Raw genomic sequence first — 27,568 nt, 5'->3', positions numbered from 1 at the left:
GAGCCTGAGTCTCTGTCTGGTACAGCAGTTGCAAGGATGAGTTGCAGTTGGAAATAAGGTCTACTGAATGAGTGAAATGTGGGTTGGGTAAAGGATCTGCTGAGTGAGTGAGGGGTATTTAGGGAGGGGTTGGGGAAAAAGGGCTGATATACATGTGGCATGGGAGAGGGGCTGGCTACAATCCGTTTTCTGTCATCAGGGAATATGGAGAGCTTGGTTAAATCAACCTCATCAAATGTCAATTTTATACAAGCGTATAAAATATTTTTGCAAAGTACTCTTGAAAACAGATTTACATATTTATATGTATTATGTGATATGCAATCTTTAATAATTATATACTGAATGTTATGCTGCATTATTGCTATTCTGTTTTTGCTGGTATCTGGAGTAATAGTTTTTTAATGTTCATTCATGGGATGTGGTTCTGCTGGCAAGGTCTATTGTCTATCCTGAATTACCTTTTGAAATGGCAATGCTTAGTCAAAATGGAATCACTTCATGGTAACTTCATTGCCATGTTAATGCAGGCCTACTTGTGACACTAAAAGATTATTATTATCATTTGAAAATAGTTTACAAAGCACTGCCATGGTCCTTTGCTTTGCTTCATCTTGTGTTACATGCACTAATTGAATGAATACTGAATTGCTGAGTTCACCGAGGTGATATGATACAAATACCTTGGTACACATCCTTTACAGTAATAGAAGGAAAGCAAAAAGGAAACTAACTCATCTGACGTCTGATAATTCCATCTATTTGAATTGGCCTAGAAGTATTTGCATTTCACGACAGATCATTGAAAAGTGCTATAATTACATAATTCCCAGTCACTAAACATTTTGAAACCTTTTTGTCTTCAGCCATTTCATCCCTGAAGGATCAGATAAAGTATGCTTGAAGGACCCCTTCAGGTTCCCAAGACTTGGGACCAATTCTATGACAGAAGAGACCCGTACAATAGGGCAGCACAGTGGCGCAGTGATCAGTACTGCTGCCCCAATGCGCCGAGGATCCTGGATCGATCTCGGCCCCGGGTCACTGTCCTTGTGGAGTTTGTATATTCTCCTCGTGTCTGCGTGGGTCTCGCCCTCACAACCCAAAGATGTGCAGGGTAGGTTGATTGGCCACGCTACATTGCCCCTTAATTAGAGAAAAATAATTGGGTAGGTAAGCTTATAAAAAGAGACCCGTTCAAGATGAACAGGGAGCTGCACCTGAACAGAGCTGGGGCCAGTGAAATGAAAAATGAAATGAAAATCGCTTATTGTCACGAGTAGGCTTCAAATGAAGTTACTGTGAAAAGCCCCTAGTCGCCACATTCTGGCGCCTGTTCGGGGAGGCTGTTACGGGCATTGCGGGCAGGTAAACTAGCGCTGTGGGAGAGAGTTTCAACTAATTCATCAGGTTGCGGACCAGGGTGTAGTACTAAAAAGTAGAAATATGCACCGTGGACTGGAAATGACATAATATAGAAATCAGGTGGGATTACATGAAATACAAAGTTAGATTTGTAGTGCACATGTGTAAATGCACAAAGTATGTTTAATAAGGTTGAGCTGCAGGTGCAAAATACCAAATGGGAACATGATGTCATGGCAACAGCTGAGATCTGGCTTAAAAAGAAGGATGGGATGCTATTGAATAGAAGGTAATCTGGAAAGATATAAAGGAAAATAGTAGCTTTAATTGAGGAAATTATTATACAGCTACGAAAAGAGTATCCTTGACGGGTTTAAGAATCTGTTTGATTGAAGGTAATACAATGTTGACAAATGTGAGGTTATCCATTTTGGTAGGAATAACAGCAAACGGGATTATTATTTAAACGATAAAATATTAAAGCATGCCGCTGTTCAGAGAGACTTGGGTGTGCTAGTGCATGAGTCACAGAAGGTTGGTTTACAAGTGCAACAGGTGATTAAGAAGGCAAATGGAATTTTGTCCTCCATTGCTAGAGGGATGGAGTTTAAGACTAGGGAGGTTATGTTGCAATTGTATAAGGTGTTAGTGAGGCCACACCTGGAGTATTGTGTTCAGTTTTGGTCTCCTTACTTGAGAAAGGACATACTGGCACTGGAGGGTGTGCAGAGGAGATTCACTAGGTTAATCCCAGAGCTGAAGGGGTTGGATTATGAGGAGAGGTTGAGTAGACTGGGACTGTACTCGTTGGAATTTAGAAGGATGAGGGGGGATCTTATAGAAACATTTAAAATTATGAAGGGAATAGATAGGATAGATGCGGGCAGGTTGTTTCCACTGGCGGGTGAAAGCAGAAATAGGGGGCATCGCCTCAAAATAAGGGGAAGTAGATTTAGGACTGAGTTTAGGAGGAACTTCTTCACCCAAAGGGTTGTGAATCTATGGAATTCCTTGCCCAGTGAAGCAGTTGAGGCTCCTTCATTAAATGTTTTTAAGGTAAAGATAGATAGTTTTTTGACGAATAAAGGGATTAAGGGTTATGGTGTTCGGGCCGGAAAGTGGAGCTGAGTCCACAAAAGATCAGCCATGATCTCATTTAATGGTGGAGCAGGCTCGAGGGGCCTGATGGCCTACTCCTGCTCCTAGTTCTTATGTTCTTATGTAAGAAACAATAAAAGGTAGGAGTTTTTTAGGCCACCAAAAAGTGGGAAAGAGAAACAGAAACTGATGCAAAAGAAATTACTGAGTGGTAAGCACTGTTGCCTACGATGCTGAGGACCCAGGTTCGATCCTGGCCCCAGATCACTGTCTGTGTGGAGTTTGCACATACTCTCCATGTCTGCGTGGGTTTCACCCCCACAACCCAAAGATATGCAGGTTGGGTGGATTGGCCACGCTACATTGCCCTATAATTGGGGAAAAAAAATAATTGGGTACTCTAAATGTTTTTTTTTAATTACTAAGAGGTGGAAGAACTACAAAGTAATAATAATGGGATATTTGAACTACTATCATATTGAATGGGTCAGCGATTGTGTTAAATCAATCACTCCTCTTAACAAGGAATGGAGCATTGCTGACTCTAATAGTCTGGAGGATTGTGGAGAATGTTACAATTGGGAAATACCTCCAGAATAGTGTTTATAGTGTCACATGGTTCAATTTAGTTATGGAGGAGAACAAGGAGCAACCTAGAATAAAAATATTTAATGAGAAGACATTCGGATTTTGTTTATTGTCACGTGTACCGAGGTACAGTGAAAAGTATTTTTCTGCGTCCAGCTCAAGCAGATCATTAAGTACATGGAAAGAAAATACATAATAGGGCAACACAAGGTGCACAATGTAACTCCATAAAGACCGGCATCGGGTGCAGCATACAGGGGTGTAGTGTTAATCAGGTCAATCCATAAGAGGGTCATTTAGGAGTCTGGTAACAGAGGGAAAGAAGCTGTTTTTGAGTCTGTCCATGCCTGTTCTCAGACTTTTGTATCTCCTGCCCGATGGGAGAAGTTGGAAGAGTGAGTAAGGGGTGGGAGGGGTCTTTGATTATGCTGCCAGCTTTCCCCAGGCAGCGGGAGGTATAGATGAAGTCAATGGATGGGAGGCAGGTTCGTGTGATGGACTGGGCTGTGTTCACGACTCTCTGAAGTTTCTTGCAGTCTTGGGCTGAGCAGTGGCCATACCAGGCTGTGATGCAGCCAGATGGGATGCTTTCTATGGTGCATCTGTAAAAGTTGGTAAGAGTTAATGTGGACACGCCGAATTTCCTTAGTTTCCTGAGGAAGTATAGGCGCTGTTGTGCTTTCCTGGCGGTAGCGTTGATGTGGGTGGACCAGAACAGATTTTTGGAGATGTGTACCCCTAGGAATTTGAAGCTGCTAACAATCTCCACCTCGGCCCCTTTAATGCTGACGGGTGTGTACAGTACTTTGCTTCCTGAAGTCAACGACCAGCTCTTTAATTTTGTTGCCGTTGAGGGAGAGATTGTTGTTGTTGTTGTTGTTGTTACACCACTCCACTAGGTTCTCTATCTCCCTCCTGTATTCTGACTCATCGTTATTAGAGATCCAGCCCACTATGATCGTATTGTCAGCAAACCTGGAGGTGGAGTGGGAACCAAATTTTGCCACGCAGTCGTGTGTGTACAGAGAGTATAGTAGGGCGCTTAATAGGCAGCCTTGCAGGACTATATTGAGGACTATTGTGAAGGAGGTGTTTTTTATTTTTACTGATTGTGGTCTGCTGATTTCAGTGAATTGAGTGTTCTGGCCAAGCTAATTGGAGTCAAACAGGCAAGAGTTTAACAGAACAATGGGTGGCCTATTAAGAATGGTTGCTTTGGGTACAGTATAGTACAGGTGGGAAGGGTGGACAACCAATGCAGAGGCTCCCTGCATGATGAAGGAGTGAGCGTGTCGGCTGAGGCAGGAAAAGGGGTGCATGATTATCTTCGCTTGATAATGAGGGATAATCACGATTAATGTAAAAAGTACTTAATGTAAAAAGTACTGAGGAGATGTAGAAAAGAGATAGTATGAGAATAGATTGGCAGCTAAAATAGGATGAAATTGAGGGTTCTTCTATAGCAGATTAACAATGAAAGAGTTGGCAGAGGCCATGTTGGGCCAACTAGGGGCTGAAATGGAGATCTGTTGGTGGAGGCACAGGACATCGCTGAGGTACGAAGTGAGTCTTTTGCATTGGTGTTTACCAAGGTAAAGAATATTTCCAAATCTATGGTAAATGAGGAACTTTCTGGAATACAGGGTGTGATGAAATAGATAGAGGAGGTACTGGAAAAGTTGGCGGTATTTAAAAGCAGATAAGTTACCTGGGGCGGGATTCTGCCATACCCGGCAGGGAGTGGGGTCCCGGCAGGACGGAATAGCGTGAGCCACTCCGGCGTCGGACCGCCCCAAAGGTGCGGAATCCTCCGCACCTTCAGGGGCTAGGCCCACCCGGGAGTGGTTGGCGCCCCGCCGGCCGGGGGGATAGGGGCTTGGCGCCACGCCAACCAGCGCCGAAGGGCCTCCACCGGCCGGCGCATACACTGGAGCGCCAGCACGTGCTGGCATCAACCCCACGCATGCGTGGGAGGGTTCATCTCCACATCGGCCATCGCGGAGGACCACATTGGCCAATGCGGAGGAATGGGTGGGCCCCGACCGTGGCCGGGACACCGTGGGGGCACCTCCCTGGGCCAGATCCCCCCGCGACCCCCGGAGCCCACCCGTGCCGCCAGGTCCCGGCGGTAAGGGACCTACTCTAATTTACTCCGGCGGGACCGGCTACAGCTGGGCGGGACTTTGGCCCATCGCGGGCCGGAGAATTTGGGCGGCCTCGGCGCCCACTGAGTCGCGCCGGACCCCGCCATTCTCTAAGGCGGGCAGCGCGACTCACGCCGGGCCGGTTTATGGGGGCAGGAGAATTGGGAGGACATCTGGGGTGGAATTCACGCCGGCGGGGGGGGGTCAGAGAATCCTGCCCCTGGTCTGATGGTGGCGCAGTGGTTACACTGCTACCTCACGGTGCCGAGGGCCCAGGTTTGATCCCGACCCCGGGTCTCTGTCCATGTGGAGTTCACACAAATTCTCCCCGTGTCTGCGTGGGTCTCACCCCCACAAGATGTACATGATGGGTGGTTTGGCCATATCTTTTTATTAAAACAGTAAAAAAATATATACAAGGCCAAACAGTACAAAAACTAATTTTGTGGGCACACTAAATTGCCCCTTAATTCGAAAGGAAAAAAAAATTAACAAAAAGGGGAAATGAGGACAGGAAGTGCAGGCCGCAATCATCTTACTCACAGAACTGGCACAATATGACTGGAGGATTTCAAATGTTACATACTTGACTGACTCAATCGGTGGGAGAGCTTTTATAAACAGTCCTCCCAATTGGTGGGAGAGCTTTTATAAACAATCCTGCAGAAAGTTAAGAGCCACTTGGACAAGCATGGATTATTAAACGGGAACCAGCACAGATTTGTTAAGGGAAAATCATGTTTGACCAATGCAGTTGATTTGTATATGGACTTTCAAGTGCCCCCCCCCCAAAATGCGCACAAGGTGTACTCGCGGATCGATTGCTTTGTGGTCGATAGTGCACTGCTGGCAGACGTGGTCAACTGGGGGGTACCCGGCAATTGTGGTCTCTGACCATGCGTTGCACTGGGAGGACTTGCAAGTGGACCGAGGGGGGGGGGTGGAGTGGACAGCACCCGCAGTGGAGACAGGACATGGGGTCGTTAGCAGATGAGGAGGTGTGCGCGTGGGTGAGGGCTGTCATTCAGGGGTATGTGGGGCTGAATAACACGGGTAAGGTTTTGGCTGCCATGCGAAGGGAGGTTCTTAAGGCGATAGTTGGGGGGTGTTCATATCGATCTAGGTGCATAGGGACTGGATGGAGCAGGCAGAGATGGCTAGGCTGGTGGAAGAGATTCTGCGGGTGGATAGGAGGTACTCGGGCGGGGGGTGGGCTGGGTTGTTGGAGCGGCAGAAGCTCCAAATGGAGTTTGGGCCTGTGTCAATAGGGAAGACAGTGACGCAGTTGAAGAGCAGTGTAAGATCACGGGGGAAAATGTGAGTAGGATGCTGGCCCACCAACTTGGGAAGCAGGAGGCGACGAGGGAGATCGCAAAGGTGAAAGATGGGAGGGGAAGAGCGGTTCTGGGCCCGTTGGATGAAATGAGTCCCAGGATGCTGAAGGAGGAGATTGCAGGAGCTCTGACCCAAATTTTTAATTCTCCTCTGGCCAAGGGGTAAGTGTCAGGTCTGGAGAACAGTTAATGTGGTCCCACTATTTTAGAAGCGTTGTAGAGATATGCCAGGGAACAACAAACCAGTGAGTCTCTCACGCCAGTGGTCGGGAAACTGTTGAGAGAGAATTCTCCACTTGGAGAGGCAAAGTTTGTTCGGGAAAGGTCAGCATGGCTTTGTCAGAGGGAGGCCATGCCTAACGAATTTTGTTGAATTTTTTGAGCATGTGACCAGGTGTGGTGATGAGAGTAGTGCAGTTTAAGTAATTTACATAGTTTTCAACAAAGCCTTTGACAAGGTCTCTCATGTGTTATGGGAGCGGCGTTTTCAGAACCCCAAAATGTATCATGGAGTTCAACCAACCCCCACTTTAATGTATTGTTGCTTTTGAAGCACACGGCTTGTTCTCCAGGTGTGATACTACAATTATGGACACGTGGGTTTTTAAACACAAAACAATGTTTATTCCACAAATTCAACTTAACCTTCTTAAATAAACATTGGATCCCTTAACACCCCTTACTTAAAATAATACAACACTAAATAATTCCTCAAAATGTTCCTTCAAACCTCCAAAAGACTTAACACCTTTAAACAGAAACACATCAGGTTAAAGACATTACTATTATGAGTTTAAATCACCCAAATGTTTCAGAGATATTCTTTCATGGCAGAGAACACAGCAAATCCAGCTCACTGCAAAACACAGACACACCCAAGCTCTTTTCCTCCAAACTGGCTTTCTCCTTTCAAAACAGCTCACAGCAAACCAGCCAGGCACTTTTCAGCTGCTTTCTCAAACTGAAACTGAAAGCAGAAAAAGCAGAAGTGATCTCCGCTCCACCCACTGACATCACTTCAGTAATATGAGCTGCCTAATTTCTTAAAGGTACATTGCTTAAACATCCATTTCTTAAAGGTACACTCACATGACACATGAGGCTTATAAAGAAGTCAAATGTACATGGTATACAGGGTAACTTGATTAGATTGATTCATAATTGGCTTAGCTGTAGGAGTCTGAGGGTGATTGGAAGTCCATGTCCATGTATAAATGACAAAGATGACGATGTAGTGGGTAGTAGTATCAGTAAATTTGCGGATGACACAAAGATTGGCTGGATGGTTAACCAGTGAGTTTGAGTGAGTGATTTTGTAAGGAGAGAGGTGCTGTCCTTCCTGGGGTTGCCACCTCCGGTGTTGTAGGACCAGTTGTTGTCGGAGGATGATACAGGGGATGGGATGATGTCAGATTATCTATAAAGAATTGATGGAGAGGGTAGGTGTCCTGGTGGAGGAGATTAAGCGCAAATGGAAGGAGGAGCTGGTTGGGGAGATACGGGCTGGAAAGCGGATAGAGGCCTTGCGGGGGTGCAAGATAGGTGTGTGGAGGGCAAATCGTGTTCACATGTTTTGGATGTATCCAAAACTGATGGGGTCTGGCAGGCCTTCTTAGATGTTATGTCCAAGGTGCTGGATGTAGGGATGGCCCTGAATCCGGAGGTGGCTGTGTGCTACATGTGCATGCATGTGCACCTTGCGTGGAAACCGTTCATTAATGTCTTCATGGAGTGAGGGGTCAGCAAGGAGAAGATGGGATGTGGTGGGGTGTTGATATTGGGGGAGGTTGAGATTTGTGGTTGTTTGTTCAGGTTGATGTTTTGGTCTTCTGATTTTTTTTGTGTATATTTGTTAAAAGCCTTCAATAAAGCTTAAAAAAAAACTGTTGGGTGAGTGTCTTGGGTTACAGGAGAATATAGAACATCAATGCAGAAGGAGGCCATTCAGCCCACCGTGTCTGCACTGACCCACTTAAGCCCTCACTTCCACCCTATCCCCATAACCCAATCACCTGTCCTCGCCTTTTTGGACATGAAGGGCAATTTAACATGGCCAATCCATCTAACCTGCATGTCTTTGGACTGGGGAGGAAATCGGAGCACCCGGAGGAAACCCACGCAGACACGGGGAGAACGTGCAGACTCTGCACGGATAGTGACCCAAGCTGGAATCGAACCTGGGACCTTGGAGCTGTGAAGCCACAGTGCTAGCCACGTGTGCTACTGTGCTGCCCTCAAGGAGGATATAGACGGGATGGTCAAATATGCAGAAAAGTAGCAAATGGAATTTAACCCTGAAAAGTGTGAGGTGATACACTTTGGAAGGACTAATTTGACAAGGAAGTATTCAATGAATGGCCTGACACTGGGAACATAAGAACATAAGAACTAGGAGCAGGAGTAGGCCATCTGGCCTCTCGAGCCTGCTCCGCCATTCAATTAGATCATGGCTGATCTTTTGTGGACTCAGCTCCACTTTCCGGCCCGAACACCATAACCCTTAATCCCTTTATTCTACAAAAAACTATCTATCTTTACCTTAAAAACATTCAATGAAGGACCCTCAACTGCTTCACTGGGCAAGGAATTCCATAGATTCACAACCCTTTGGGTGAAGAAGTTCCTCCTAAACTCAGTCCTAAATCTACTTCCCTTATTTTGAGGCTATGTCCCCTAGTTCTGCTTTCACCCGCCAGTGGAAACAACCTGCCCGCATCTATCATAAGTTCCGAGGAACAAAAGGACTTTGGTGTGTTTGTCTATTGATATCTGAAGGCAGAAGGATAGGTTAATAGAGTGGTGAAAAAAGTTTATGGGACACTTTTCTTTATCAATCGAGGTATAGGTTACAACAGCAGGGAGGTCATGTTGGAGTTATATGGAACTTTGGTGAGGCCACAGCTGGAGTATTGTGTGCAATTCTTGGTCACCACATTTTAGGAAAGATATGACTTCACTGGAGAGGGTGCAGAGGTGATTCGCCACGATGTTGCCTGGGATGGAACATTTACAAGTTTGGTTAGACTTGGGTTGTTTTTGCTGGAGCAAAGAAGATTGAGGGGTGACCTGATTGAGGTGTACAAGATTATTTGTGGCATTGACATGGTGGCTAGGGAGCAGCTGTTCCCCCTTAGTTAAAGGATCAGTTATGAGGGGACGCATGGTCAAGGTGAGGGAGCAGAGGTTTTAGGGGGCTTTGAGGGAAAACTGAGGGTATGACAGTCTGGGATACAATGCCTGAGAGGGTGGTAGAAGCAGGTTACCTCACATCCTTTCAAAAGTACCTGGATGAGCACTTGGCATGTCATAACATTCAAGGCAATGGGCAAGTGCTGGCAAATGGGATTAGGTATGCAGACCAGGTGTCTTTCATGCATCGGTGCAGACTCGATGGCCGTAGGCCTCTTACTGCACTGTATTATTCTGTGATTCTTCACAATAACCTCACTAGCGCTAAGTTTGGGTCACTCAGCTCCTGACCCCGTTACAACCTTGATTCAAACATGGACAAAAGAGCTGAATGCCAGAGATGGGATGAGAGTGACTGCCCTTCACGTCAAGGCAACATTTGATCGATTATGGCATCACGGAGCCTTACCAAAACTGGAGTCAATGGGCATCAGGGGGAATACCCTCCGCTGGTTGGAATCATACCTGGCACAAAGAAACATGGTTGTGGTGGCTAGAGATCAATCACCTCCGCTCCAGGACATCACTGCAGGAATTCTTCAGAGTAGTGTCAGAGCGGACACTGGAGAATCCTGTTCGGCTGGCGATCGGCAGCACCACCCAAAGCTGCTGACTGGCTCGCTGACCTCTTGGAATTTTTCCACCTGGAGAAGATTAAGTACACCATCTGAGGGTTGGAGGAAGGCTCCCTGGATATTTGGGGGCAGTTTGTTGGCCTGTTCCAAAACTTATTTGAGGCCAGCAACGAGGAGTAAGCTAAGAATACAAAAAACCAAGATAGATGAGGAAACCGGGGGAGGGGGGGGGAAGCAAGCGGAAGGAAGGTGGGGAAACCACAAGAGAAGAGGAAGGTGGAGAAACCACAAGAGAAGAGGAAGGGTGCTGAAGCCAATGGAGGGGGGAGCGAGAGAATTATAGACCGATCTAGAGGGCAACGAAATGTGCATAGAATTAGTTAAATGAAGGACAAAATAAACCTCTCTGTGCAATAAAGTAAATGAGCACGGGCAAAGAAAATGTAATGTATACACACAACGACTGTTTATAAATAAGAGAAAAAACAATAAAAAGATTTAAACAAAAAAAAATAGTGTCAGTGGCCTAACCATCTTCAGCTGCTTCACCAATTACCTTCCTTCCATCATAAGAAGTCGGGATGTTCGCTGATGATTGCTCACTGTTTAGTACCATTCACAACTTCTCGGATACTGAAGTAGTCCGTGTCAAATGCAGCAATACCTGGGTAATAGACACGCTTGGACTGACAAGTGGCAAGTAACATCGTGCCGCACAAGTGCCAGGAAATGACCATCTCCAACAAGCGTGGATGTAACCATTGCCTCTTGACATCCAAAAGCATTACCATCAACAACCTGGGGTTGCCATTCACCAGAAACTGAACTGGACTAGCCAGATAAATACTGTGGCTACCAGAGCAGATCAAAGGCTAGAAATTCTGCAGCGAGTTACTCTCCTCCTGACTCCCCAAAGCCTGTCCACCATCTACAAGAGTGTAATGGAATACCCTCCACTTGTCTGGATGATTGCAGCTCCAACCACACTCCAGAATCTCAACACCATCCAGGACAATGCAGCCCACTTGATTGCAACCCCTTTCACAGACATTCAATCCTTCCACCACCTAAAAACTGTGGCAGTTATGTGTAGCATCTACAAGATGCATTCCCGGAACTCACCAAGACTCCTTCGGCTGCACTTCCCAAACCCACAACTACTACCATCTAGAAAGACATGAGTAGCAGATAACTGGGAACACCATCACCTGGAAGTTCCCCTCCAAGCCATACACCACCTTGACTAAATATATCATCATTCCTTCACTGTTGCTGGGTCAAAATCTTGGAACTCCCTCCTTAACAGCACTGTAGGTTAACCTACACCTCAGGGACTGCAGCAACTCCCCACCATCTTCTCGGGAACAACTAGGGATGGGCATTAAAATGTTGGCTTAGCCAGCAATGCCCACATCCCACAAATGTTTTTTTTTTAATGGAAGTTTCCCATGAGATGAGGTGTGAGTGGGGTAGTTGGGTGATGTTGAGGCCACCTGGGCACTTTGGCAATGCCTGGGTAGCAGTGCCAAAGGTACCTGCATTCCAGGAGACGGCTGGGGGGCCACCCTGCCCTATCTATGACCACCCGGGGGCCTCCAATGGCCCGGGTGACCCTCCGGGTGCCATCTGCGTGGTCCACATTTGTGGGCTGAGTGGCACCTGGCTGAAGCTTCCCTGAGGATGCTAGTAGATCACCGGTTTCAAACCTACATAAGCGGGTGCAGCCTGGTCCCACCCATTATGGTCGAGATTCTGGTCACGCCGCTTCGTGGGATTTGGGTAGATCCTGCGAGGCATGGTGGCAGTGGGAAGCATACGGGAGGCCTCGCCTCTACTATTCACGTTGCGCTCCTATTCCAGCACGATGCGGCGAGTAGATCGCGTCCTTTTATCCAAAAACAGTATCAGTTTCCATATATAATCTGATTTCGACAAGACCGGTGATTAAATAATGGCCATGGAGTTTGTTGCTTTTGTACTAAATCTAGCACATGGAACAGTGGCTTGGAAGGCCAATGGGAAGAATAAGCAAAGGACGTTGCACTGTAAAGTGCTTCCCTCCTAATTTTCATGGTCTGTACTTCACAAGTGTAGAGAATTGACATTTTGCGTTCAATACTGAGGTGATGTTTAGCTTGATTCAAACCTTTTTTTGGATATCAACCCAAAGCAGCAGCCATTCTATGTTATTGGCTGAGTGAACAGCAGTTAACTCTGAAATGAAAAAGTAATGAGGAAAACCAATTCAAATATGTAGCTCACACCTGAAAAAGTGTATGTTGTCGCAGTGCCACCAGTTTTCCTTGGAACAGGCTGTGAATAATGTATGAGCAATGAATGCACTATAGGCTGAGTAAATTAAATCTGTTAATTTATTCTCTATTTACAAATGAATACTTTTTAAAGAGGAATTGCTATTACATTTTTAATTTCCGTTACTGATGCTGGTTTGTTCACTTCCTTTTTCAGATTTGGTGTTTATGTGCCACTGTGTTGTTTCCACCAGGAAAATCGGACTCAACCATTGCCAGCTGAATGTGGCTTCCTGTTAAATGACCAGCTGGAAACAGTCATGGTCAGGCCAAAGGACTTCTTCACACTCCTCCGAGAATCATTCAGAGAACAGTTTAATAACCCAACATCCATTCCTGCTCACACTTGCCCTCTTTCTCCAGACCTTATTCGAAATGAGGTTGAATGTCTGAAAGCAGATTTTAATAAAAGGATAAAAGAGGTTCTCTTCAATTCCCTATTTAGTGCCTACTATGTAGCTTTTTTGCCTCTTTGTTTTGTTAAGGTGAGTTTCCCCGGGTTTCCCTCCTCCAACACAAGTGACCTTCCTACATTGCTATATCTGCTGAAGTAGGCAGAACAGATGTTCTAATATTATCTACTGTAAATCAAAATTGTGAGAGGATGAACTTTAGCAAATGGTACTGTGTTCATAGGACAAGGCTGTGTGCGCAGGGTTTCATCTTTGATGAATGGATAGGTGGAGAACGCTTTCTGGCCTATTTTTTTTTTAACTGTCACACTACCCACAAAGTTAGTTTTGTTTATTTAATTTCCTGCCTATTTTAGTGGATTCTGCTTGCATGTGAAAATTCATAAATATGGATCTCCTCATTCTAATGGGATTCCAGGCTCCTTTCATCAGCCAATAATCTACCTTCCCAACTGCATATAGGTTACTGTAACGTTTATGGAAATAATTTGATCTTTTTAAATGAGCTGCTTAAAAAGCTTTATACTGGGCAGCAAGGTGGCACAGTGGGTTAGCCCTGCAGCCTCACGGCGCCGAGGTCCCAGGTTCAATCCTGGCCCTGGGTCACTGTCCGTGTGGAGTTTGCACATTCTCCCCGTGTTTGCGTGGGTTTCGCCCCCACAACCCAAAGATGTGCAGGGTAGGTGGATTGAACACGTTAAATTTCCCCTTAATTCGAAACAATGAATTGGGTACTCTAAATTTATATTTTAAAAAAAGCTTTACACTTCAAAATGTAACTTTGCCAACCAAATCAAAGCAGGAATTGCAGCAAGCTAGATTTCAAGGTATAGATGTGTGTTTGTTATCCCGGACAGTAATTATCTTTGGTAATTTTCATAAAGCAAGAAGAAAAATAATTGCATTTCTATTATGTTGTTCAGTACTTTAGGATATCCAAAATTCTTTACAACCAATGGAGTACTTTTGTGTGTGGTCATGTTGTATTTGTGCACAGCAAAGTTCCATATAACAGCAATGTGATACGAGGACACCAAACTGATAAATATTAGCAAAGACACCAGGGAGAACTCCCGTGCTGTTTATCAAGATCATGCCTTGGGATCTTTTATATCCACCTGAGTGCGCAGCCGGGGACTCAGTTTTATGTCTCATCATCCAAAAGACCACATCTCTGATGGTGTAGTACTCTCGACTGCACTGGAGTGTCAGCTTAGATTATGTACTTATTTTGACGTGGGACTTGAACGTCTTTGATTCGGCAAGAATGCTCCCAACAAGTCAAAACCGTACACAAACATCTTTTTACTGTCTGAGCCAAGTGTCTAGTAAAAACCAATCCAGGATTATTATAGTTGGAGTAGGGAAAATAGTCTCCGCAGATGGCAATCAACTGCTGCAAAAAGTTAGCTTTGTGACCTTGTCATATAAGTTTAACTAGCTAAACATACATATTAGATTTTTGCGAGTCGGGTGTTTTGCGTTCCAAGTCCAACAAACGTTCAGTAGACTGCCTCCTGGAAAGAGGAGTTTGGCCTCTTGGGAAATTGAGTAGACCTAGAACTTAGGTTTTGAGGAATGAGAGAACATAAGAACATAAGAACTAGGAGCAGGAGTAGGCCATCTGGCCCCTCGAGCCTGCTCCGCCATTCAATGAGATCATGGCTGATCTTTTGTGGACTCAGCTCCACTTTCCGGCCCGAACACCATAACCCTTAATCCCTTTATTCTTCAAAAAACTATCTATCTTTACCTTAAAAACATGTAATGAAGGAGCCTCAACTGCTTCACTGGGCAAGGAATTCCATAGATTCACAACCCTTTGGGTGAAGAAGTTCCTCCTAAACTCAGTCCTAAATCTACTTCCCCTTATTTTGAGGCTATGCCCCCTAGTTCTGCTGTCACCCGCCAGTGGAAACAACCTGCCCACATCTATCCTATCTATTCCCTTCATAATTTTAAATGTTTCTATAAGATCCCCCCTCATCCTTCTAAATTCCAACGAGTACAGTCCCAGTCTACTCAACCTCTCCTCATAATCCAACCCCTTCAGCTCTGGGATTAACCTAGTGAATCTCCTCTGCACACCCTCCAGCGCCAGTACGTCCTTTCTCAAGTAAGGAGACCAAAACTGAACACAATACTCCAGGTGTGGCCGCACTAACATCTTATACAATTGCAACATAACCTCCCTAGTCTTAAACTCCATCCCTCTAGCAATGAAGGAAAAAATTCCATTTGCCTTCCTAATCACCTGTTGCACTTGTAAACCAACCTTCTGTGACTCATGCACTAGCACACCCAAGTCTCTCTGAACAGCGGCATGCTTTAATATTTTATCGAGGTGACCTAATTGAACCGTATCAAATTCATAAGGGCGTGACAGGGTATATGCTAGGACAGGCTTGTCCAAGGCCTGGCCTGCTAATTCCTCCTGGTAATGGTTCAACTTTAAAACGTCCTGGAAAGAATTTCAAAAAGTGCTCAGTGCCTGCTCAGCCAAATGCAGGCTGGTTTCTCTGTGGTGCTGGGGCAAAAGAAACCAGCAGCTTGAGTAGATAAATTCATACAATCATAATCTTCCTTTGCAATTTTCTGCTGTTGGTGTGCTGTGGGAAAGACTGTGCACATATGCATTTGATGTTTGTCAAATAATTTTGTTTGCTGTAAGAAGGGCTAGACCTCCAAGTTTGCTCTATGTATAATCATACAGTACAGAAGAGGCTCTTTGATCCATCAAGCCTGCTAACCTAAAAAACTGCTCTAATTTACATTAATACCATTTCCCAGCATTTGGCCCATAGCCTTGAATGTTAAGTGCTCAATCAAGTACTTTTCAAGTTTGTGACGTTTCCTGCCTCAACTACCCTCCCAGGCAGTGCATTCTAGATTCCCACCACCACCTGGGTGAAAAAACATTTTCTCCAAATCCTCTCCAAACTTCCTGCCTTTCACCTTAAAATTATGCCCCCTTGTTATTGACTCTTCAACTAAGGGGAACAGTGTCTTTCTATATACCCCTCGTAATCTTATACACCTCAATCAGGTCGTCCCCCCCTCAGCCTTCTCTGCTCCAAAGAAAATCATCTGAGTTTATCCAGCCTAAAATGCTCCATCACAGGCAACATCCTGGTGTATCTCCTCTGCACCCTCCCTAGTGCAATCTCATTCTTCCTGTAGTCTCGTGCCAGTACTGAACACAGTTCTCCAGCTGTGACCTAACCAAAGTCTTGTATAACATCCTTCTGCACTGTATGTTCTATGTATGAATACCCCCTCCCCCCCTCACTGTTTTGTTGTACATTTACCCAGAAGTAACGGTAGAACCGTGGTTAGCACTGTTACTTCACAGCTCCAGGGTACCAGGTTCGATTCCCGGCCACTGTCTGTGTGGAGTCTTCACGTTCTCCCTGTGTCTGCGTGGGTTTCCTCCAGGTGCTCTGGCTTCCTCCCACAAGTCCTGAAAGATGTGCTGTTAGGTAATTTGGGCATTCTGAATTCTCCCTCAGTGCCAAACAGGTGCTGGAATGTGGCGACTAGGTGCTTTTCACAGTAACTTCATTGCAGTGTTAATGTAAGCCTATTTGTGACAATAAAGATTTTTTTTTAACAGTAGCTGTTCCCATTCTACTTTGGCCAGATCCTGCCTTATTTTAATAAAATCAGACCCCCGCCCCGCCCCCCAATCCAAAACCCTTTTTTGCAGGCCATCATTTTCCTTTTCCGTAACAAATTTAAAACATAGTGTCGTTATCACTAAATTGCTCCCCAACTGCTACTTTGAACACCTGTTGGCTTTCCCAGAACTAGGTCCATCACTGCACCATCCCTTGTTGGACCTTCATGTTGATATAAAAAGCTCTTTTGAATGCATTTGAAGAAATCTACACTCTTTAAACTCTATACAATGTGACTATCCCAATTAATGTTGGGAAAGTTTAACTCCCCTAATTTTATTGTTTTTACATACCTCTGAATTATCTACTCCTCTGTTGCCTGCTGACTATTTGGTGGTCTATAATACACACCCAGCAGTGTGACTACCCCGTTTTTATTCCTAAACTCTACCTACAAAGCCTCATTAGAAGATCCTTCCAAGATATTGTCCCTCCTTACTGCAGTAACAGGCGCCTTAATTAATAATGCAACATCACCTATTTTACATCCTCCCCTGTCCTGCTTGAAGATCCTACACCTCAGAATGTTGAGCTGCTGGTCCTGCCCATCCTCAACCACGTCTGGCGACGTCACAACTACATGTGTTAATACACGCTCTCAACTCATCTGTCTTGCCTATGATATTCCTAGCATTAAAGTAGAAGGCATCCAGCCTCGCCTTGCTCCCTTTGAACTCAACATGCTGTGTCCTTATTGCATAAACACTGTGTTCCTTCCGCCTGCCAAACTAGTTTAAATCCCTCCCAACAGCACTATTATACCTTTCAACACAAAGATTTTATGCTATTATATGCAATATTAGAATTAATATATGATCAGATGTTCTAATTATTTTGCTTTCTTAGCCACTGTTTGTCAAATTTTGCTACAACTGTTCCACTAAATAAGTAACTGCCAGAAAATGTTAAAGTTGCTGCCGAAACATTTAGCTGTTCAGAGTTGTTCTTGAAGCACTGATGGTTAAAACTTATCTTTGTTTCTTTCTCTCTTGCAGAGTACACAATACTATGATATGCGGTGGTCCTGTGAACATCTCATAATGGTTTGGGTTAATGCCTTTGTGATGCTGATGAGCCAGTTGCTGCCACCCAGATATTGTGACCTACTCCATAAATCAGCTGCTCACCTGGGGAAATGGCAGAAGATGGAACATGGTTCATACAGTAACACACCACAACACATGCAAGTTATTTTTATTTAGTTCCACTGATAATCTGGCTAAAGTATCATGCACCAATCGAAAACATTAAACTGGCCGGAAAATGCCTTCATGATTAATGCTGGCAGATTTTGTGGACTAGTACCATAAAACCAATGTCAGTGGCATCATGCTACTTGAAAATAAGCTTCCAGGCAAGCCTATCTGCATGGATTTGGCAAGTAAAATCTGGCAAGTATATAGACGTATTTAATTTTTTAAGGATCACTGAGACACCATGGATATTGTAACTTATCTGTTTATGGTGACCTTCATGTTAATATATAGAAGCATGGCTGTTAACAGCCCATGTATTACAGTTTAAGCAGAAAACTACAATCTTCTATAGTGCACAATACATTACACATAAAGACCATGTTTTGATCACTGGTTCTCTACAGTATAATAGGCAATTCACTCGATAGAATTTGATTACATTTGTTATTTGGAGAGCAGCAGAAAGTAAGATGGCAGGTATATTTTAATATGTCTGAAGTTTAACTAAGTTAGTTAGCCAAATAAGATCTTTTATTCTGCTTGCCTAAAGGACTTTAGGAACAATTAGCTGGAAATCTTGAGAAATAAACTGAAAATTCTTTGAAATACTTAGGTCTGGCAACATCTGTGGAGAAAACACAATTAACATTTCTGAACTGAAAGATGATAGAAATAAGGGGCTTTTACATCTGGTTGAAAGCCAAATAAAAGGTGGATGGATGTTGTGGAAGGAAAAGAAGAGGGTGGAAGGCTTAGGTTGCACAGGTCTTTGAGTGCAATTTTCCAGAAATGGGTCAAACCAATGCTAAATATCGTGGCATTTCAAGTGTAAATTAACCTCAATACAAATCAAGATTTTGCAATGGACTGTACACGCAACTGGCTACCCCAGATCAAATTAATCCCCATGGCACGTTTCCACTTGTGCCCATTTATGAGACTTGGGTAGCCTCCCTGTCATTTTTTAGATGAAAGAACACTAATTTTCAAAGCATTTGACTTGATTTAAACTTACTTAAGCTGACTAATTGACACCAATAAATAGTTCTGTATAGTTGTTGTGTTGTTCTCAGTTCTTTAAAATTGAACTATTAGCCACTGATTAAAATGCTTTTAGTAATGAAGCCACTTTTAGCTGGGTAAATCAGACTGCACAAAATTCTCCCCCTTCGATGCATCAAGAATGACCTTTTTTGAGAACATTTATTTAGGTTCTAAAATGCTGGTTCATAGCAAATTTTGCATTTGTCGATACGCAACAAGTGTGCGGAGACTTGAGCAAGAAAAAACTTGCATCAAAACTAGCAATATTTATATCCAGAGCACTAATTGCACCCAGGTGGAAACTCGGGGCATTATGTTATAGGGGCTTTTCACAGTAACTTCATTGAAGCCTACTCGTGACAATAAGCGATTTTGATTTCATTTCATTATAGTATAATATAAACCCATTTAATTTTCCCCTCAGATGGTCTGAAACAACAATTTGGCCACAGGGTGTGCTGGTACGACACAATCGATGCCTTTATAAAGCTGTAGGGCCTTATAATGTAGCAGTGCCTTCCGATGTTTCACATGCCAGATTTTATGTAAGTAATTCTTGTTGCTTTTGAAGTTCTTTTAATGTTTATAGGTACTTTGGGGATTAGAATGTACAATGAACTTTATACTGCAATGAGATCAACATTAGGCCACTTGGGGAGGATTTGCTTCTGTTGGGAGACTGGCAACATTCCTCAAAGACTATCGTCTGGTGGCCTTGCGGAAGGCAAAAGATGCATTAAGTTTGCAATTAAGCGCTGCTGAAATACACTATTACCCAGTGCAAAGGCCTAACTGCTTAACGGAGATCTTAATTCCTCTTTTTTTCCTGTGTTCAGCTATTTGTTACCAGAGGCTTGAGCTTGAGGGGTGCCACTCCACATCAAGCATGGCTGACCAATTGAATTCTGGTTGAGTAACTTGCATAATTGCAAGTTGATTTAAGCACTTTGTGTTGCCTGGAGGTTTTTTCTCCCAGTCCACATTATATCACATTGTTTTTCTGACACCGCTACATTAGATCAGTGTTGCACAGATGGAGCAGAATTGATTATTTTCCTAATTTTGTTTTTTGCAGTTTTTGTTCCATAAACCATTACGGATCTTGAATCTCCTCATCCTGATAGAAGGCAGCGTAGTGCTGTATCAACTATATTCTCTGCTTCGGTCAGAAAAATGGAACCATATACTTTCCTTGGCTTTGATACTGTTTTGTAATTACTATGTCTTATTTAAACTTCTAAGGGACCGGATTGTGCTGGGCAAAGCATACACTTATCCTCTGGGTACCATTGGACTAAAATCTCATTAGTCTAACACAAAAGAGGGAGTGGGGAAAGGATTTAGAGAAATTATTTTGATACCGTTTCTATTTTTCATGCAGTGTTTAAATATTTAAAATATTTTATATTTTGTATACTTGGATATTTTGAAGAGCTATTGTTCTTTGCATAAGCGAGTTGTATTTTTCATCTACTTAGCAACTTCAAAAGCTAAGTGTGCGCTTTGCTCCATATGACAAGTGCCATTTATAATCGCAATAATCAACACGTGTAGTATTGATCAGAGGAATAAAGGATGAAATGAGAAGGTTTAGTTTTCTTTGCTTTACATTGTCACCTTGAATGAAGAGGTTTTTAGGCCATTGATGTCTAAACAATTAGATGAATGGAACAGTTGTGTTCATGGTAAATGGTCACATTTGCTGATAATTGTTCAAATGTGTGAACGTGGTTTAATAAGTGGGGGGTTAGAAGATGCTGTCTGTGACTGAAACCCATTCTTCAATTATGATATTGTTTACATGATCCCACCTCTTCAAAAGAAAATCTTCAATAAAAAAAGAACATTCCTAATTTGTTTTTTTAATCTATTTATTCATTAGATTTAATTTTCTGGGCTTTGTGCAAATAAATTGTGGTGGACAAGAATCATAGAATTTACAGTGCAGAAGAAGGCCATTCAGCCCATAGAGTCTGCACTGGCTCTTGGAAAGAGCACCCTACCCAAGGTCCACACCTCCACCCTGTCCCCATAACCCAGTAACCCCACCCAACACTAAGGGCAATTTTGGACACGAAGGGCAATTTAGCATGGCCAATCCAGCTAACCTGCACATCTTTGGACTGTGGGAGGAAACCGGAGCACCCGGAGGAAACCCACAGACACTGGGAGAACATGCCGATTCTGCACAGACAGTGATCCAAGCCAGGAATCGCACCCGGATCCCTGACGTTGTAAAGCAACAGTGCTAACCAATGTGCTACCGTGCTGCCCCTTGTATAAAGCCATCAGTTCCTAAAATAGCATCTCAAGTTTCTTCTATAAGTAAATAAGAAGAAAGCTGTTGTCTTGCTACAGACATGGCTTTTACTGGAACCATATTGAAGTCTACAGTACAGAGCACATGTTCAGCTTTTGTTTATTGAGTCAGAAAGCATCATTAGTGCCTCAGTGTGGAAACATCTGTTTAACCTGTATTTCAGCAATGTATTACGAGATGATGGTCATTTAGATATCAAATTTCGGAATTTCAGTTTCATATTTAGGGTATCATGAATATACATGTCTTTCAACAAAGCCAGCAGTATTGTTTTTTTTAAATTGGTTTACGGGATGTGGGCATTAATGGTTACGCCAGCATTTATTGCCCATCCCTAGTTGCCCATCAGAAGGTGGTGATGAGTTGCCTTCTTGAACCGCTGTCGTCCTTGAAGTGTAAGCCCACCGGCTGTGCTGTTAGGGAGGGAGTTCCGGGATGTTGCCCCAGCAACAGTGAAGGAGCATCGATATTATTCCAAGTCAGGGTGGTGAGTAACTTTGAGGGAAACCTCCAGGTGGTGGGGTTCCCAGGTATCTGCTGTTCTTGTCCTAGATGGTAGTGGTCATGGGTTTGGAAGTTGTTGTCTGAGGAACATTGGTGAGTTATTGCAGTGCATCTTGTAGTGGTATGCATGGCTGCCACTGTTCGTCGGTGATCGGGGGTTTGAATATTGGTGGAAGGGGGAGCAATGATGCGGGCTGCTGTGTCCTAGATGGTGTCGAGCTTCTTGAGTGTTGTTGCAGTTGCACTCATCCAGGCAAGTGGACAGTATTCCATTACACTCCTGACTTGTGTCTTGTCGATGTGGACAGGCTTTGGGAGCCTTTGTGGTTTAAGAAATTCTCACACTGCTTTTGCTATGGGAATGACGAGCTGCATCTTGGGTAAGTATTTATTCCACGTTCTTGTGCATTTTGAGGCCTTTTAATGCTTTTGTGTATTTTTCTTTCTTTCACGGGATTGGATGCCACTGGGAAGGATTTAATGCCCGTTCCTTAAGGTGATGGTGATTTACCACTTGAATTGTAGTTCAGCTGGTGTAGGTACAACCCAATGCTGTGTGGGGCTGGCTGTGCAGGAGCATTTTTAAGTGCTGCTCTCCCTTGTTAGCACGGAGTTGGTGAGTGGGGTCATGGCGAATTGACGTTGTGCCATCGTCAACCTGGAACTCCACATCAACCCTTTTCTCTGGCCACTTGGGGAGGATTTGCTGCTGCTGGGAGACTGGTAACATACCTCAAAGACTATCGTCCGGGGGCTTTGACATTTATCGTTATGAAGTGCTTCAAGAGGTTGGTCATGAGACACATCAACTCCATACTCCCAGAATGCCTTGATCCACTGCAATTCGCACACTGCCACAACTGGTCCACAGCAGATGCCATTTCCCTGGCCCTACACTCATCCCTGGAGAATCTCGACAACAATAACTCCTATTCATTGATTACAGCTTTGCCTTCAATACCATAATCCTAGCTAAGCTCGTATCCAAACTCTAAAACCTAGACTTGGCTTCTCCCTCTGGAACTGAATCCTCTACCTTTTTAAAAATAAATTTAGAGTGCCCAATTAATTTTTTACAATTAAGGGGCAGTTTAACGCGACCAATCCATCTACCCTGCACATCTTTGGGTTGTGGGGGCGAGACCCACGCAAACATGGGGAGAATGTGCAAACTCCACACAGACAGTGACCCGGGGCCGGGATTGAACCTGGGACCTCGGCGCTGTGAGGCAACAGGGCTAACCCACTGCGCCACCGTGCTACCCTACTGAATCCTCTACTTCCTGACCCAAAAACCACAATTAAGAAGGATAAACAATCACACCACCTCCACAATAGTCCTCTATATCAGGACCACACAATGCTGTGTTCTTAGCCCCTGCTATGCTCCATATACATACATGACTGTGTGGCAAAATGCGGCTCCAACTCCATCTACAAGTTTGCTGATGAAACGATCATATTGAGTCAGATCTCAAATAACGATGAGTTAGAATACAGGTGGGAGTTCAAGAGCCTGATGGCATAGTCCAATAACAACAATCTCTCCCTCAATGTCAGCAAAACCAAAGAGCTGGTCATCGACTTCAGGAAGCGAAGTGTCGTACCCTCCCTGTCTGCACCAATGGTGCCAAGGTGGTGAGAGTTGACAGCTTCAAATTCCTAGGTGTACACATCACCAACAATCTGTCCTGGTCCACCCACAATGCCCTACAGCAACATACTAAGAAAGCACAACAGCGCCTATACTTCCTCAGGAAACTAAGGAAATTTGGCATGTCCACATTGACTATTAATATTTTTTTTACATTTTCACCATAGAAAGCATCCTATCTGGCTGCATCACAGCTTGATGTAGCAACTACTTGGCCCAAGATCGTGGACTCTGCACGTTCTCCCGGTGTCTGCGTGGGTTTCCTCCGGGTGCTCTGGTTTCCTCCCACATGTCCTGAAAGACGTGCTTGTTAGGTAATTTGGACATACTGAATTCTCCCTAGGTGTACCCTAACAGGCGCCGAGTGTGGCGACTAGGGGATTTTCACAGTAACTTCATTGCAGTGTTAATGTAAGGCTTCTTGTGCCAATAATAAAGATTATTATTAAACAAAACTACAGAGTCGTGAACACAGCCCAGACCATCACGTGCCCCGCCTCCCATCCATTGACTGTCAACACCTTCCGCTGCCTTAGGAAAGTGGGCTGCATAGTCAAAGACCCCTCCCATCCGGGCTATTCTCTCTTCCAACCTCCATCGGACAGAAGGTACAAAAGTTGCACAGATTCAAAAACCGCTTCTCCACTGTTACTAGACTCTTGAATGGCCTTCTTGTGGATTGAACTGATTTGTCTACGCAACTTCTTTACTGTTGTAGCACTGTACTGCATATGCTTCACCCGATGTTTGTGTTTACATTGTGCATTTATCATATGCCCTATGTTTTTCATGTATGGAATGATTTGCTTGGAGTGTATGCAGAACAATACTTTACACTGTACCTCCGTACACGTGACAAATCTAAATCTAAAATGAAGGACCTTCCCCATGATTAAATGACCTGGCCACCATGTGTCCTGCCACAATGAGCTGCATTACACCCAGCACTGTATTGCAGCCCTTGATAAGTGTTTTGCAAATTGGGTGAATCTTCTGCCTTGGCAAAGTAATTAAAGTGCAAACGAATTTTGGCCCCATCCCTGATTTGCATCGCTCCATTGGCGGTGTGCCTTCAGCTGCCATAGCCCTAACCTTTGGACTTCCCTTCATTAAACCTCTCTGCATCTGGCTAACATTTCCCGTTTAAAATGTTCCTTAAAACCTACTTCTGTTTAAGCTCATCCATCCTAATATTACCTTATGTGATTTGATGTCTAAGTTTGCTTGATAATGCTTCTCTGGAGCACCAGATGATGTTTCAGCATGTAAAGGTACTATATAAAAACATGTGTAATTTATTATCATTGGAAAATGCATTAAGAATATCCCTTTGATCATTGAAAAATGATTGCATGACTTAACATACAGAAAACGTAGTGATGGCAAATGCCCTCAGTGCTACAGTTGATAGCAACGGAGGACCAATCTCTGACACATTCTGATCTAAATTGCCTGTTTCATCCAATGTTTGTGCATTGCTCTTGTATTTTCTAATTTTTTTCATGGGATGAGATTCTTGTTGACAAGGCCAGCATTTGTTGTTCATCCCTAATTTCCCTTGGAGGTGGTAGCCCAACCAATGTGGTCCATCTGGTGTAAAGTACACCCACAGTGTTGCTGGGGTGAGAGTTTAACTTCTCAGCAGAAAGAGTTGCATTTTGCCTTGCACAAAATGGCTGATTAGAGAATGTAACACATCTGTACATTAATATAATTCAGCCAGTTAATTCAATATTGCATACACATTTGTAGTTTGTTGTATGGTTTGTTATATGTATTTTAAAAAATGCTTTGTTCTGTATTGTGCTGCAGTGCTCACATCCATATCAGGAATGTGAATGCTGGTATTAATGTTATTCCACAGCAGCATTGTTCAATGTGCTGTAGTCAGCTAACATTGACATCCTGTCCTGTATTGTAGTTTGATTTGCAATGTTAGCTGCAGCTCCTTCTCCCTGAAGTCTCTATTTCAAACAATTTTTGTACCAGAGGAAAAAGGGATAATCTTGTAAATAGGGCCCTAGCAATTTACTCCTCTTGCAAGCTCCATGCAGAAAGTGTATTGAAGCTATTCTGTAGGAAAAAGGATATCCGGATCAGATTATTGACTGATGCACAACAAACAAACTCCCAAGTGAGCCAAAAGCGACCACTTTGAGACCTCAAATTGACCTGGAAAGGTAAAGTATCTTTAAAAATGTGAACATTAGGCAAGCTGTTTCAAGCTGCTACTATTCCATGGTGATCAAGTGTTATTTTCCACTAATAAGATGCTGCCATCAGTCCAAAAAGATGTTCCACATATTACACAATGGAGCAACGTAATATCTGAATTTCAGTGGCAGTGTGATATCAGGTACGTAGGGTCATATGTCCAAACAACTAGCTGATCGAATCAAAAAAACATGTTCCTCTGGCTGTTCATCATAATAAGCAAATATAGATTGTACTCGACCACAGTCTACACTTTCAAATTCCACAAGTCTAGTGTTGGATGTGATTCTGCAATTGTGCAACATTTGAACAAACCAGAGTGAGCTAATAGCTACACTAACAGCAAATTTAAGCTAATCAGTAAAGTTCATAACATGTCTCATATACTCAGTAGAAGCGACATAAATTCATAAGTAGAGAAATCCTCTTTGCACATTTTTTTGGAGTTAAAGCACTACTCCAAATACATCTATTATGCCAATTGTGTTCTATTATGCCGATTGTGCACAAATGTAATATTCATATTAACTCTGGAACACTCTTTGCAAGTACTGTCTTTATTCTTTCATAGGATATGAGCATCACTGGCAGGGCTATCATTTGTTGTCCATTTCTAATTGCCTTTCAGAGTGCCTGACTTTAAAAAAAAAATTGTTCAATCCCTTAGTGGGATTGCTTCAGTGCCAGTTAGTTCTGTATCACTCCATCTAAGATGATGTGGGATTGATCCATTTTCACTCCTTATATCTCTAACATTCGTGTTAAGGTGCCATTGGTACTAATTAGAGACTGCACTGATTATGCTGTAGTACCATTTACACTGCAAGCCACTGTCAGAAATTGCAAAACCCTTTGTTGTTGGCTATAGACTCATTTGTTGTTTCTGTTCAAGAAACTGGTGAAGTCCCTAAAGCACATAAAACAAATTTTGATTCACTTCTGCAAAGTCTTTTTTTCTACATAAAACAACCAGCTTTTTTGGACCTGTATGGTAGCAAGGTTCCATATCAGGGGTGCAGGACTTTGCCCCATCTTGGCATTGGCATTTCCACCCTAAAGATCAAATGCAGCTGACGAAAAGGCCATATACTGCACTCGACCCAAGGGATGAGGCATTTTTATTTACTGGATCAGTGGAATGTTTGACCCAATGCGGTGAGTAGATCCATACATCTTCGGCCAGCATTCATAGAAATAGTGAACTTGGACCAATGGAGATAGTCTGAAGCTAAAATGAACAAATAGTATGTATCATAGAAGGTTGCTGGAGGATTAAAGAATATAAGGATTCTGTTTCCTATTAAGATTTTTTAAATAAAGAGCCATGACGGAATCTGCTTAATGATGCATTTCAATTTGCATTGAAGTGCTCAAGGAACAGAGATGCTAGGGCAGCACGGTAGCATGGTGGCCTAGTGGTTGGCACAGCTGCCTCACGGTGCTGAGGTCCCAGGTTCGATCCCGGCACTGTCCGTGTGGAGTTTGCACATTCTCCCTGTGTCTGTGTGGGTTTTGCCCCTCAACCCAAAAATGTGCTGAGTAGGTGGATTGGCCATGCTAAATTGCCTCATAATTGGGTAATCTAAATTTATATTCAAAAAAAAAGGAATAGAGATGGTTTAGCTGGGCATCTGGATCCTTTCCCCAGAATCTTTTTGTTTCCTTTATATGTTTTTCCATTCTTTTGAGTTTTGCATGAAAGTACAGTTGTAATTTTGATAACAGGTTATTAATTTTACAGATTGTAGCATTGCAAACTAACAATCCAATCTAAATGCTACCCAGGAGTAATCTATTTTATTGGAGAGACAAATTCTGCATCAAGCTTTATTACTTTGGGAATATTCAAAAGCCAGAACTTGTGTTGACCTGCCCGGAAGAAACATGTGGAAATCTTTCATTAACAAGATCAATGATGCCAACTGAGAAGTTTGTGTAGAC

At 43.5% G+C, this 27,568-nt stretch overlaps 1 protein-coding gene across 2 annotated transcripts in view; it reads left to right on the top strand.

Annotated features, from left to right (window-relative positions):
* tmem39a (transmembrane protein 39A) overlaps positions 1 to 20,790 on the top strand; it is an 87,891-nt gene extending 67,101 nt beyond the window's left edge. For both annotated transcript variants that reach the window (XM_038801960.1, XM_038801958.1), the window contains exons 6-9: positions 12,763 to 13,090; positions 17,691 to 17,878; positions 19,360 to 19,480; positions 20,011 to 20,790. In XM_038801960.1, the coding sequence (XP_038657888.1) occupies positions 12,763 to 13,090; positions 17,691 to 17,878; positions 19,360 to 19,480; positions 20,011 to 20,244 (871 nt within the window). In that variant the 3' untranslated portion in view covers positions 20,245 to 20,790. The remainder of the gene's footprint in view (positions 1 to 12,762; positions 13,091 to 17,690; positions 17,879 to 19,359; positions 19,481 to 20,010) is intronic.
* Positions 20,791 to 27,568: the final 6,778 nt, after the last annotated feature.

Source organism: Scyliorhinus canicula, chromosome 7 (assembly GCF_902713615.1).
Source record: "Scyliorhinus canicula chromosome 7, sScyCan1.1, whole genome shotgun sequence".
Lineage (NCBI taxonomy): Eukaryota > Metazoa > Chordata > Chondrichthyes > Carcharhiniformes > Scyliorhinidae > Scyliorhinus > Scyliorhinus canicula.
This window is presented reverse-complemented; position numbering and strand designations above follow the sequence as displayed.